Here is a 14,468-nt window from a genome sequence, read left to right on the forward strand (position 1 = left end):
TCATTTTGATTTCCTTTTTTATTAGATATTAGTTGTAAGTTTTATATATTTAACAACACTTACAATTATTAATAAGAATAGTTTTAGAATCTTAAGAGCAATTTTTTAACACTTATCAATCATTTAAATATCTTATTTTAGGAACTAAAAAATATTGACTTAAAAATGAAATACAAAACTGTTTACAAATTCTGCTATTGTACTTATAGCTACTTGACAACAGATGGCGCACATAATCCTTTTCTTCTAGAAAAATCAGTATACGCACGGTATAATATTTAAAACTGAGTACTTTATAGTAAAAATGAATCGTTAATTTATTTTATATCTCAATAGTAATATTTTCTTTCAAAACAAAAAAATGATTCTACATAGTCATTCATAATACATTTAACAGATGGCGATACTGTAAATAAATACATTGATATTATATGCTATTTAAATAAATAGATATATATACACTAGTACGATTTATTTTAAAATACATAAAAATACATTAATTATATTATTCCCATATTTAATTTCTAGTATATTATTTCTATTATTTTAAAGTATTTTTAAATTTATAATAGCCTTGCACTCTAACTTTTACATAACTATATTTTAACTTTATTCGAGCTTAATATCTTTTTTACTCTTAGAAAATATTTCTTATTTTCTATAGAACTGTAAAAAGTAATGTAAAAATAAAATTAATTTAAAACTAACCCTAAAAAAAGTATTAAGAAATTTCCTTGCTTACAAAACAAAACTTAATATAATCTAACTTACAAAAATAAAACTTTTAATAAGACTGAAAACTTTAAATCATTCACATGAAGTTAGGTTTTAAGACAATTTTATTTTATATATTTAAAAATATTGTATATTTCATAAAGGCAACTAATAAACCATCGCTTATCAATAACAGGAATACTAAAATCAAAAGGGAGACATATTTTTTGCTGCGCGAAATGTCATGCGCCCTTGCATCCCTTTATCAGACTCAAATCGTCGGTTGCAACGCACCACGCATTATCTCGCCTGGAAAGTCCATCGAAGATGTCGTACATGCCGTTCATGTCCGACTTCGACCGGCACCATCGCCTGCCGTTCCGGTATGCCATGTCCTACATACCGGAATCGTTCCTCGACGCGATTGACCCAACGCACTTGGAGTACTTCCCAAGCCTGGCTAAGCTCCACCGCTTCCGGAAACCTATCAAGAATCGCTTCGAAATGTATCTCGACGTGGAGGACTACGGCCCTGATGATATAAAGGTGACGACGATTGAAGGGTTCGTGGTAGTGGAAGGCGAGCACAAGGAGAAACGAGACGAGTATGGTTGGGTAAAGCGTCAGTTCCATCGCCGGTGCCCTTTACCTGAGGGCTATAAGACTAAGGCTCTCCTGTCCCAGTTTTCTTCGGATGGTACCCTTACCATTACAGCGGCTTTGGTCAAATGTAATAAGGGAAATCGTGAGGCGCTGTTCAAGAAGAGACAGGGAATTGCAAAGATACATGCCAAGGATGACTCGGAGTCCGGGGAGGATGAAAACGAGTCTGAGAAAAAGCCGATTAAATCTAAGCCGGCTAAGGAAATAATCGTTAAAATAGAAGTGGAAGAGAAAATCCCCGCTGAGAAGTCACCTGACGCAGAGAAGGAACAGGCTGAAGCAGGTCCGGAGAACAACAACGAGTAAACGCTGAAGTCTCCTAAGCTCAATATGGCTTATCGTTTCAAAGTAGAATAGATGGAATAAAATATGTAGTGGAATTACTGCGTTTTATTTAAATAAATTTTAAGAAAACATATTTCATACACAAAATTTCAAAGAGAAACAACAATACATTCCCAATAACTATTAATTTTTGTATTTGAGTACTTAACAAATTGACTATTTATCGATTAAGGTTTTTAACATTTATAAAATTTATTTCAACTGCTCTTATTTTCTTATACGTAGCTTTACATTTTCATTATTTTACCAACAAAAAGATTCTTGCCACCATTCCACGCGGTCAAGATTTATACAGTAACTAGTTTTAGTTCATATTTGTATATATATATTTAAGCATTTAATGTTGTTAATTCTTATGTTAATCATTACACTTAATTTAAATAAATAAAACAAAACGATTCTCAAACATCAATAACACATTTTATTGAATATGGTCTCAAATGCAATTTGGCCGGGCAAGGGTTTTACTTATGTTGGAAATACACTCTTATTTGCAGTAAACCATTATAAAATGGCACTTCAGCTGAGATGTGCATCCGAGCGGTTTCTAGATAAATTGGTACTGTGTACTGAAGTATAAAGAACCAGTTTATTAGGCTCCACAAATATATCTAGTCCATATAAATTGACATCGTCACGTTGGGTGCTAGGCAACGATGCAGTATTGATCTTATGTATGTTTACATCACGTTAATATATGTTTTATATATTTCTATATATATACGTATATTTCAGAACTTATACCTACTAATTACAGTAATAATTGTTGTGGACATTGGCCCTAACCACTTAATAAATGAACACGTACAAACAAATCGGTCTATTGTGATGCTGCGTCAATTTATTCCAAATAAAATTCATATTGAAAGTTTCAATAAATGTAATTATGTGAAGATAAATTTTGTTTACTAAGTTTACATACAACGAAAGATATCAAGTCTATTTATAGTTTTGTTAAACTACATTATGTTGCAAATAAGACGTTATTCTGTACAGGATTCTATAAATAGTACTAAAGAAATTGGAGTTTGTTTTCGTTGCTTTAGGTAATTGGATTGAATGAATATATTTGAGTAGCGACTCGCTCCGACTTCGCACGGGTTCTTTATGTATATCCCTATGTGACCTAATTACATAAAATAATTTTAAATTGTAGCCTATTTTGATGTATAACCTATATTATTGTTAAATTTCATCCAAATACGTCCGTTAGTTTTTTCGTGAAAGAGTAACAAACATACATACATCCAGGATATATCATATGAATAAAACAATCTGCAATACGAACCAATGGTAGCTTGATATTTTATTACCCTTCGTTATTAAAAAAATATATATTAGAGCCAATTTGAATAATCTTTTAATATTTATTAATATTAAATAAATAATATTTGTATAATATTACTTTTTTTCTCTGAAGTCAGTTGAATGAGAAAATTAAGTGAATTCAAACTCGTCTCAGAATACAGTGTACAATTTCAAACGTACTATATCAGGTCACGCTAAGATGAACTCAGGATACAAATAGAATGTCTGGAACAATCTGAAAGGCATGGGATTTAGAAATAAATAACAAGATGTTTACATTAACAATACAATTTACATTTATTATAAATATTAAATCAGTATTTAGTGTCAGTAAGTCTTAAGTAAACAATAAAATAAATATTTACAAACAATAATAGGTACGATGGGCATATGCAGTCTTACATAATTATCACAATAAAAACACCGGCGAAAATAACCGAAATACAGATATTCACTCTTTCACTGATTCCGAATTTGATATTTGCTTTTTAATGGGTCCAGTTTTAATAATTGGAACTATCTTTTCCCCAGAAGATGGCATTGCTAGTACTTTCGGCGCAGTGATGGTCAGAACACCATCAGATGACAATTTGGACTCTACTACGTCGGGGAGGCATCCTTGGGGTAAGGCGTAGCGCCTCACAAACTGCCTCGATATATATCCATGCTCGTCTCTCTTCTCTTCGTGTTTTCCTTCGACAGTCACGAAACCATCAACAATTTTCACGCTAATTTCGTTAGGAGCGAAATGCTGGACATCCACGTTGACTTGAAACTTCTCCGCATCGGATGATAGCTGCGACGCCTCCTTCAGGGCTAACTGGTTGATACCAGAGCTAAGCTGTTCCATTTGCCTGATCATGTTTCCCCATGGCCGGTAAATGTTTTCCCAAGGCCTCATTAGCTCTTGCGGTACAAAATCGACGGGTGGATAGAAATCTGGTCTGAAGAAATCTCGGTCCACCATCCCGAATGGTCTGTTGTCGTACAAAAATGGAATTAGAGACATTTCTGTTTATGCGTCTTAGCACTTATTGCGATGTGAACTTTTCTTGTTTGATTCAATAAACTGCCGGTCTGGCGTTCGAGTCGCATTTATATACCAACTCCAGCGCCACCTCGTGCTGACGTTATGAAGCAGAATTTTCAAGAAAGTGCTCGCTACTACATCGCGCTATTTCGAGAACAATCGGTGTATATCAATATATTCTAGAAACAGCCGATATAATACTTTGTGTCAGCGCCCTCTATCAATGAGTAGTTGTACTAAATAGACATGAAGTTAACTATTAATCTAACTAGATGGCACTGTTATGGAATATTATCAAAACAAATATTTAAAAATAAAAACAAAATTGCGCTATCGACAAAGCAATTTTTTTTAAATGTTATCAATCTATAAAGTTCAGGTCAATGCCAAGTCACTTTATTATATAATATAATTAATGTTTTAGATTTTGCATTAAATAAAATCAATTATCATAATAGTATTGTATTTAAGTATTCTGCCTACTTATTAAAATATTTCTGACTAGTTAAAAAGTAGTAATTGTCTATGGAAATACGCTAGACGGATAAATATGTAGGCGTTACTTCGGATACTGAGACAGTAATTATTTTAAATTTTTAAACAGATACCTTCGTCTACTCAACGATTATTTGAAAATACGCACAATATTCACACATTGCGGAAATAGGTTAGTTTTTAAAACCTATGTCTTTGTATATACCAACCTATAAATGAATCTAAGTCATTAAAAATATTTCATACCTCAACTCTCTTTTTCTCTCACATGGATCCCTTATAGGACGCCGTCGATGAGGGTCGATATAGGGCACTTTGGGTAACGTTCGTATTTGTATATCACTAGTTATATCTGTCTGTTGAAAACTGTCTTGATGATCCTTGTGTCTATTACTTAGACACTGGATTCCGAACTCAAATAATCCGAACTCAATTAAACAAAAAAATGCTTTAAAACTAGTTTAATCTTGATATTATTGCAATATAATTAGATATACATTGTAACGTTGTCATTAATAGTTAGAAAGTGAATAAAAAAAAAACAAAAGAAGATCACAGAACATTCGATTTTATACATTACTTTTTCTTTTTGAATGTTGTAAAAAAAGGTTTTATATATGGCTAAATAATGTTTAAATAAATTTAGATATTGATGTAATAATAATAAAAATCGCAGGCGCGAACACCTTGTAACATTTAAATTATGAACAATTTCGCCAGTTAATTGTCGAAATTAATTAATCATCATCTTTGTCACTTTGGTGTTTCTTCTTAAAGAATATGCAGTCAGTCAAATGATAATTTTGTTCATGGACAATTTAACAGTTTGTCCATGGGATTAGGTTTAAGGAAGCGATTGCTGGATGTCCTGTAGTAGGACTTATGAGCTAATGAACTTTCACAAGATGAAGGATAGACCGTGCAAAGTGGATTACGCTTAGTTGGGAGGTAGACTGACGACGAAATTAATAAATACCAGTCTGAATAAGTAGAACAGTCTTCCTTTCTATTATCCTTTGTAAAGTCTGAGCCAGAACAAAGTGTAGCGGGAAACGATAGCGAATAATTAAGTAATTCAGTCATTGACATTAGCTACTGATAATTAATTATATATTTTATAAATAACAAATGCAATGTCAACGGGCTATCAATCAGTTGTCGTGCGAACGTCCAGCCAGTGTGTTGAGATGTATAGTCGGATCGTTGTAGTTTTAACGCTATTGGCCTTGGAGTAAGTAATTTAAACAATAATACTTCTAAAACTATTTACTTAATAGTAGGAACCACCCACTGATCACGTAATCTTTTGCCAGACGGAAATATGTAGTATTGATTTGTTCCGGTTTGAAGGGTAAGTGAGTCAGTGTGAGGCACTAGCGACGTGACATATTAGTTCCGAAGGTTGGTAGGGCATTGGCTATGGGAGGTGGTGACCACTTACCATCAGGTTAATCGATTTCCAAAATAGTCTCGAAATTTACATTTTCACAACAGCACATTGTTGACTCTAGATCGATCTTACTGTACGTATCGTTCAGATTTTTAATCATTTAATAAAACATTGCTTATTTGTTTGAAGAAATATCGTATCACTATATATAATTATTACCTAAGTGACTTCATAATTGTTTTTGTAATTGTATATTTTGTAGGTGAAAAACGAGTGTCATATAATTATATCCGAAAGAGCATCAATCCACATATCAAACCTTTGCGTTGGTTAAAAAAAAGCATTTGCTTGTCACTCTTGGTATAGTTTAAGTTCTTGCATTAAATAACATAGTCAGCTTTGAAATCTGATAAAATTATCCCAAAATAGTGATAGAAGGTAAAAATGTTACACTAAGATTTCCATTTAACATGTAGAACCTTCTTGGGGTACGTTATTCGATTTAATAATTAATTTTAACGCTACACTTCCTATAGCTGAAGGGCTCAATTTCCTGAAATACTAAAAAAGGTATTAATATTAACGAATAGATGAATACTGTATATTAATATTACACGTAAATCCTTTTTGAATGAAATACAAAATTTGTCTACTATTGATTTCTCGGTAAAATCAAGAATCTGAACCGATGGTAACTTGATATCAAAATTAGTCTTGAAAAGAATACAATATATTATTATTGTTTAATAATGTGTCATTAAAATTATATCTTCGGTAACATGCGAAACGATTACGGGTACCGCTTGTTTTTCCAAGTATTCCAGTGTACTAAAGTGCACTATGCGTTCTCTGCACCGGGGAATCCCACATAATATCCCAATATAATGCGCAGTTTTCCATTATGATCTATTATATTGTAATAAAGATATGGGCTTATTTCAATGCGCCGCTCGTCTTTTTTGAATTAAATAATTTTAAAAAACTATTTTTAATATTCGTGTTATTTCAAGATACAATGTTTATTTATATTTTATCTGTATTCAATCTCCAGGGCTGGTAGCGCACATTACGTCACTCAAGAAAGAGTATGCTTCCCAGAAAGTTTTCAGTTCGGCGTCGCAACAGCCTCCTACCAAATCGAAGGGGCGTGGAATGTGTCAGGTACTATTCAATCTTTAATTAACATCCACCTTACCTAAATAGTTCTTACTTATAATAACATTAATTATAAATAGCAAAGATAATTGTAAAACAGTATCGACTTTATATAAACAAAGAACAACAAAATCAAATAAAATCGCGTGCATTCCGAGACAAAAATTTACATATCTACAATTATGTATGTGCTTACATATATAGTTGGAACAATGACATCCTGTGCATACAAAATTGATATTAATACTATATTATTAGTTATCGGATTATATGCTTTTTTATATTGGTATTGCATATTTAGCTACATTTTCATAAGCAGTACTTATTTCCATAGTTAGACATAGGCGTGTAAAATAATAAACTTGTCGGTCTTGACGGGGTAAAGAAAATTGAGGCCTTATCAACGGCACTGGACAAACTCTTCCTGAATAGGTATCTGCAGGAGTGGCGCCAAATTTCAAGTTTTGTCCAGTGACGTCAGTTTACGTCGAAAGGTCATTTTCAGCGTATGAATTGAATATTAACTTAACTAACCACTTAATATTTTGTTTGCTATGGAAAACTGAAAAATAAATAAGTTATATTTTACTGGGTTTTATAGGTCCTATAAGTTATAATTGAAATAAATTTCAAAATCTAATTAGAAATGGCTTTTTTATTGTGCATATTTTGCCATTTTTAAAGTGCATACAATCCGATGTCTTATATTATTAACGAAAATAAATAATGCACGGGTAACATCTAGAGACATCTGACCTCTGTACATAATCCTGATCTGATTCCCGTCTATGTTGCTCATTAATTAGCAGTTATGTTGCATTGGAGGGAAAACAGGAGTAACAGTAATAACTTGAAAATAGGCAGTTGAAGTATATCATAAATTCATTCAATTATATCTCGTTCGCGTCCTTGCTCTGCTACTCTAGTAACCCGAGATATCAAGTTTTTTGTCATATTTTAATTTGAGGCATACATATATATTATTAGTAACTAGTAGTCGCCCGCGGCATAGCCTGCGTTTTAGGGCGTTGGTTGTCATGTGCTAGGCACAAAAAGTAGCCTATGTCGTTCTTGGAGTTCAAGTTTGCTTCACACCAAATTTCATCAAACTCGGTTCAGTTACTTTCACATTTATAATATTAATATAGAATATGGATTTAGTGATTTAATAAAAACACATTATCGATTATCATGTAATTCATTTTTTAGTCATTGTTTTTAAATAACATTTTATTCATTAATCATAACTCCAACTACCGATACAGTGATACGAAATGACTCATTAAAATTTATATCACCATTAATAACAACTTTGTTGTGAATTAAAGTGTGCGAGTGAATAACTCTTCGGCCAATATGACTTTCTCTTTCACACCCTTATGTCAATACAAGGCTTGATCCTTCTGGTAAATATGGACTGTAAAACAAACGAATTACGAAACATAGGAATGCAACAAAATCGAAAAACAAAACTGACGTCCGATACTACGAAAAGTTACAATTTTATGATATATCATCTGCAATACCTGTTTCTTTTGCATTGCTGCTCTTTTAGAAATTCGTATGCTCATATCTTGAAAGTTATGGAGTCGTATCGTTTCGGAAAATCCGGCAGTGATTATGATTTATAACTCTAAAAAATCTTTTCTATAATAACATTTACAATTCAATTTGTTTTGCCTTATTCTCAGGTAAAGGTGAAAGTATATGGGATAGCTATACCCATAAGTACCCAGACCGAATATTCGACCACCAAACTGGAGACGTCGCTGCCGATTCCTATCACTTGTTCAAGGAAGATGTGAAGCTCATGGTAAAGCTGGGCGTTCAATATTATCGTTTCTCGATATCGTGGCCGAGAATCCTTCCCAATGGCTTGAGCAAGTATGAGTTATGATAAAAGATTTTTACTTTAGATTTGACTAAATTAATCAGAACACTCATTTGTTTTAGTGTTTGCATGCTTTCGTTAATATTAAAAACAAAGAACAGTCCTTAAGTTCCCTCGAGGGGACATTCAAGTGTTATGCAGAAGAATTTTAGTAATTATTAACCCTTTCCCACCACTTGTCAGCAATTGCGCACAAAGCTAAACTAGAAGAAATACCTACACATGTTATATCTTTTATTTTTATTTATAAACAGCTGTATTAAGTCTATAAATAATGTATTTATAACCTATAGAGAAAATTATTGCATATTTATTAATCATTTAATAAAAGTAATAATGCTGACGTGATCACCATCCAGATAACGTCACCGCGCCCTCCCTGTCCATCCTATCATGTTTACGTAATACTTAAATGGCCTTCAGCTGATGGCAAAAAATTGCACACACATGAAATCAATTTTGTTTACGTCTATTTAATCATTGGGTCTTAGGTTAAGGTCTGATGCGATTAAGAAATATGCGAATATGTAATACATTAAAAATATTTTTAGCGAAATAAATAAAGATGGTATCAGATACTATAATGAACTCATGGACGAATTGATTCAAAATAATATCCAACCGATGATAACCATGTACCACTGGGACCTGCCTAAAAGTCTCCAGGAATTGGGTGGCTGGACTAATCCCATAATTGCTGACTATTTCGTGGATTACGCTAGAGTAAGTTTAAAAAGACCTATTTTTTAATAAATAATTTTGTGTCGTTTATTAATGTAAGATCAGGCAATGCTCATAAACTTATATGTATGTTATATCAAATGATTTTTGGCATATATATCCTTTGATATATATGCCAAAAATTTGAGTGAATTTGTTTTAATGGTAATCAACATTGATAACAATGTTGTCCCAATTTCAGGTTCTGTTCAATAATTTCGGGAACAAAGTCAGCGCTTGGTTGACATTCAATGAACCGTTATCATTCTGTCAAGGCGGCTACGGTGGGCTGGACGCGCCGGGTGACCAAGCAAGTGGCTTTGAAGATTATCTCTGCGGACACAATGTCCTTCGGGCTCATGGAATGGTTTACCGCATGTACCAGGAAGAATTCGAAGCAAAACTCTTAAGTAATGTTCCAAATATTAAAACGTTGAGAAAGAGTTTTATTAATAATAATTTTATCATATTCTCCAAATTATTACAAATTCAACCTTATGAAAAATCCTTGACAGAGTTTAATTATTTTTAACTATTTGATGTTTAATGTTTTTCTTGTGTTTAAACTTTTGTTCTTTTACATTGCTCTATTTATTTTCTTGGTATTTTTTTCTAAAACTGTTTTTTTACAGCGAGCGTCGGAATTACGCTAGATTTTTCGTGGCTTGAGCCAGCAACGGAAACATTAGAAGATAAAATCACTGCAGAAACGGCTAGACAATTCTTTGTAAGTGTGACCTTGCTGGATAACTTAATACATCATCACAGCCATTGTTCATCCGCTGCTGGACATAGGCCTCTCCAATTGCAAGTCACTGTGATCGTTTTTGGCAAAACGCATCCAGCTCCTGTTAGCCGTATTGCGTAAATCGTCACTCCACCGTGCCGTGCCGTGTCGCTACTTAATTAAATAACTACTTACTTAATAACCCATAAATAAATAACTACTACCAAATTCGGGCATTGACAACTGACAAAAGATTAATATTTTATTCTTACAGTTCGGCTGGTTCGCACATCCCATTTTTTCACAAGCTGGCGATTATCCACAAATTATGAGGAAAAGAATCGATACAATATCCAAAAAGCAAGGATTCCACCGGTCTCGTCTTCCATATTTTACGACTGAAGAAATAGAAATGATACGAGGTTCAGCAGATTTTCTAGGTTTGAATCATTACACAACTTACTTGGTGTCTAAGAGCAAAAAGAAGATCTCTTCCGAGCCGTCTTTCGCAGCTGATATGGGAGGAATAATATCGCAGAAATCATCTTGGCCTAAGACGAATTCAACTTGGTTGAAGGTATGCCGATAAATTTAACTTTATAACTAATAATTTGTCCAAAGAACGTCTTGGTAAGTAGTGGTTACTGGCAAACTACTGCGATATTAAAAAAATATATCCAGCTGTATAAGATTTTATATTAAAACTAGCTTTGCCCGCGACTTCTTGCTCGTTGATGAACGATGACATGAACGCTCATACGAAAACTCCTTGTTCTTGATTGCTTAAAAATAATAAACATTGTTATGAATATACATTGTTGTGCTACTTTATTAAATCTCATTACAGGTCGTGCCGTGGGGCTTCAGGCTGTCCTTGAACTGGGTGAAACGTGCCTTCAATAATCCTCTAGTTGTTATCACGGAGAACGGAGTGTCTCTCGAGAAGGGTTTGCTGGACAAACGACGCATTGAATACATAGACGGATACCTCAAAGCGTTACACTCCGCTATTACTAAGGATCACTGCAACGTGTATGGATACACCTACTGGAGTTTGATCGATAACTTTGAATGGACTAGAGGATATTCGTAAGTTGAAAATATGGAGTTTAAATAGTACTTTTTTTATACATAAACGTGCCGAGATGACCCAGTGTTGGTTGGAACGCGTACATCTTAAAAGATGATTTCGGATTCAATCCTAGAACCACTGGATATTTATGTGCTTAATTTGTATTTATAATTCATCTCGTGCTTAGCGGAGAAGGAAAACATCGTGAGGAAACCATGCGACACATGTAGTGTCTAATTTCAAAGAAACTTTGCCACATGTGAGATATAGCAACATAGCCCAGCAGTGAGAAAGTGTTCAATATATAAAACTACACAAGATGCTGGCGTAGCATATTTTATACTTGTTGTGATCGTATTTGGTTCAACATATTTTTATGAAATTCGACCCCTTTTTTATGGAATAAAAAATGTGTACTTACATATAACATAAGAAATCACTAAAATCATCATCAAATCATTACCAGAGAACCAGAGTAATATGCACGTACGGTTCTCGAATTACGTACGAGATTTTTTTTAAACAGCACATGGTTTTTTATCTATAATCTAATACAAATATTAAACTTTTTCGATTTTCAGGGAGCGCTTCGGTTTATACCAAGTCGATTTTGATTCTCCAAACAAGACTCGTAAGCCAAGAATTTCCAGTGAATACTACGCGAGACTTGCCCGTACCAAATGTCTGCCGATTTGGGATTTCTAAATTGGAAACTACTTTTAAAACAAATTTAAATGTATTCATAGTCAAGTAAATAGATCTGTAATACTAAATAAAATCAAATATTCTTATTGTTTTAATAAATTATTTATACTCGCGTGTTTTAATGATTTTAGAAAAAAATACCTGATATTAATTATTTTAGGAAGGCGTACCATCTTATGGGCAACCTAACAGGCACCTTTATACTTAGATACTAAGAGCAGACCCCTCTTTCCTCTTGGGCTCTTTGAGCAAGTGCCCAGGGCCCCACAATTGATAGGGGCCCCCTCAGATCAAATAAATCAGTATAATATAAATATTTGATTGTTAAAAAAAATCTATTACCTTGTATATCTATTTTATCTTGGAAATGAGATGATCGCCTCTGGTTGTTTCAAATAACAAGAATATATTTATTACTGTATATTGTAAATTGACATTATAAAAAAAGGTCCCGCTGAGTTTCTTTCACCGGTTCTTCTCAGGTCTGAGGTATTATATTCCGAACCGGTGGTAGATTATCGACAATCAATAAGAAAGTGTAAACACTTCTATTTTGAATTAATGTTTTTGACGTTGACTTTGACTTACCTATCTATTCTAAAAAAATGGTGTTCTGTTAAAGTCACAGGGTTCCCAATATACCAAAGGCCTCAAACAGGTTAAGGACGGCCCTGACTAAGGATGAAGCTTAGAAATTACTTCTTACACTACATTAATTCCCCTGTTTCTGTTACAAGTATTTATAGCTCAGTAACCCTTCGTGCTGCTACATGATTCAAGTATTGCTGATTGGTAGTATCCTTGCCCGGAATTGAAGCCATATTATTCGGTTAACATTCAGGTTTAGCCATTATCTAACTCGTCTTTAATTAATACTTAATTTAATAGAAAAAAAAATATATATATATATATATACATATCTATTATTTTTTTTTTGGCTTTACAATCTCTTATTTATAAAAACATTTACAACTGAAGTTCTCAGAGTCTTTGGGTAGATATTGATTTCCATCCAATTAAGCTGAGAACGTAAATGAAATAGAATGACCACAAAGATCTCTATAACCGTATCCCACGCCAAAAATCAGTATAAAACAAATGAAGTATAGAATCAGTATAGAAGAAATGAAACAAATTTATGAAAACTTTAATATATTTTAATTTGAAATACTTAATTCTATTAATAATTGGAAGACACTCCCTAAGGCCACGATTTTGCATAAACTATGAATACAGCATTACAACATCAGCTTTGTATAGCATCCAAAACATTCATTTTACATATAAATAAATACTAAATAATATATATTTAGTTATTTTAACACCCTGTAAGGAATACTTGTTGTTACATCACTTATTATACAACATATAACACTAAGTGAAAATTCATATACGGGTGTATCATGAATGAAAAAATGGCTCAATCTCTTTGCGTGTCTGTACCTAGGAGTTGCGTTTAATTGGCATGGATAGAATAAGGCTCTACATAAAATGTTTATGTCATAATATACCTTTCCATTGATCGACATACGTTTTTTAAGTAATTTTATATAATCATAATTACATTTCAGACACTCTATAAAATCTCAATGAATAATACACCAAAATCTGTAATGTCAATCATTATATATGTTTGTTTAAATCGTACAATAATATCTTGGGTAGATTTTGGTTTATTGCTTACATACGCTGCTTTATTTTAATATATATTTATATATATTAGGTATATACGAAACAGTTTATTTTAAACAATTACACATGAGCATATCAACATATTAATCGAATGTTTAAATTGGCTTTATTTCATTTTATTTGAATATCTCATAATAGGTAGCGAACCTATCCATTCATTTCACTGAGATATTTTATTATCTTGTCCATGTTTACTAAGCGGAATTTTCTTGGTCACTTAAGTACGATAGTAAGGAGAACTACTATGTTTCTAACGTTGCCATACGTGAATATAAATATACTGAGCAGACATTGACCTAGAAATAATGTTCCTTAAATATCGATAGATTATATCGATTAATTATTCCCTAATGAATTATCGAAATTATTGATTATTTATTTTCTCACATAAATAACTATTTACCAAAGAAATGTGTAATCATTCTTTACACATAGAATAAGTAACAGTAACAAAATTGGCATTTTAAAGTATTAAAACTCTTTAATTCGAAGTAAATAGTAATGTAAGTTTTGTTTAAAAATAATAGTGTAATATTCAAAAGTCATTCTTGAAATAATCCG

General features: G+C 32.6%; 3 protein-coding genes across 3 annotated transcripts; 2 read left to right on the plus strand and 1 right to left on the minus strand.

The window, feature by feature from the left end:
* Positions 1-962: 962 nt before the first annotated feature.
* Positions 963-1,757, plus strand: LOC124532813 (heat shock protein 23-like). Its single transcript, XM_047107896.1, has one exon. The coding sequence runs from the start codon at positions 1,042-1,044 to the stop codon at positions 1,681-1,683; it is 642 nt and encodes a 213-aa protein (XP_046963852.1). The 5' UTR covers positions 963-1,041; the 3' UTR covers positions 1,684-1,757.
* Positions 1,758-3,308: 1,551 nt separating this feature from the next.
* Positions 3,309-4,108, minus strand: LOC124534052 (alpha-crystallin A chain-like). The gene has a single exon (XM_047109707.1). The coding sequence runs from the start codon at positions 4,037-4,039 to the stop codon at positions 3,482-3,484; it is 558 nt and encodes a 185-aa protein (XP_046965663.1). The 5' UTR covers positions 4,040-4,108; the 3' UTR covers positions 3,309-3,481.
* Positions 4,109-5,698: 1,590 nt separating this feature from the next.
* Positions 5,699-12,327, plus strand: LOC124532774 (myrosinase 1-like). The gene is made up of 9 exons (XM_047107844.1): positions 5,699-5,786; positions 6,997-7,106; positions 8,792-8,984; positions 9,543-9,714; positions 9,914-10,121; positions 10,344-10,438; positions 10,713-11,015; positions 11,286-11,527; positions 12,092-12,327. Exons 1-9 carry the CDS (start codon positions 5,743-5,745, stop codon positions 12,213-12,215), a joined length of 1,491 nt encoding a protein of 496 aa, XP_046963800.1. The 5' UTR covers positions 5,699-5,742; the 3' UTR covers positions 12,216-12,327.
* Positions 12,328-14,468: the final 2,141 nt, after the last annotated feature.

This window comes from Vanessa cardui, chromosome 1 (assembly GCF_905220365.1).
Source record: "Vanessa cardui chromosome 1, ilVanCard2.1, whole genome shotgun sequence".
Classification (NCBI taxonomy): Eukaryota; Metazoa; Arthropoda; class Insecta; order Lepidoptera; family Nymphalidae; genus Vanessa; species Vanessa cardui.

Coding starts and splice junctions, on each gene's coding strand:
- LOC124532813 (XM_047107896.1), top strand. CDS start 1,042: ATGTCGTACATGCCGTTCATGTCCGACTTCGACCGGCACCATCGCCTG.
- LOC124534052 (XM_047109707.1), bottom strand. CDS start 4,039: ATGTCTCTAATTCCATTTTTGTACGACAACAGACCATTCGGGATGGTG.
- LOC124532774 (XM_047107844.1), top strand. CDS start 5,743: ATGTATAGTCGGATCGTTGTAGTTTTAACGCTATTGGCCTTGGA. Junction 11,016..11,285: donor CGAATTCAACTTGGTTGAAG/GTATGCCGATAA, acceptor ATCTCATTACAG/GTCGTGCCGTGGGGCTTCAG. Junction 11,528..12,091: donor GAATGGACTAGAGGATATTC/GTAAGTTGAAAA, acceptor TTCGATTTTCAG/GGAGCGCTTCGGTTTATACC.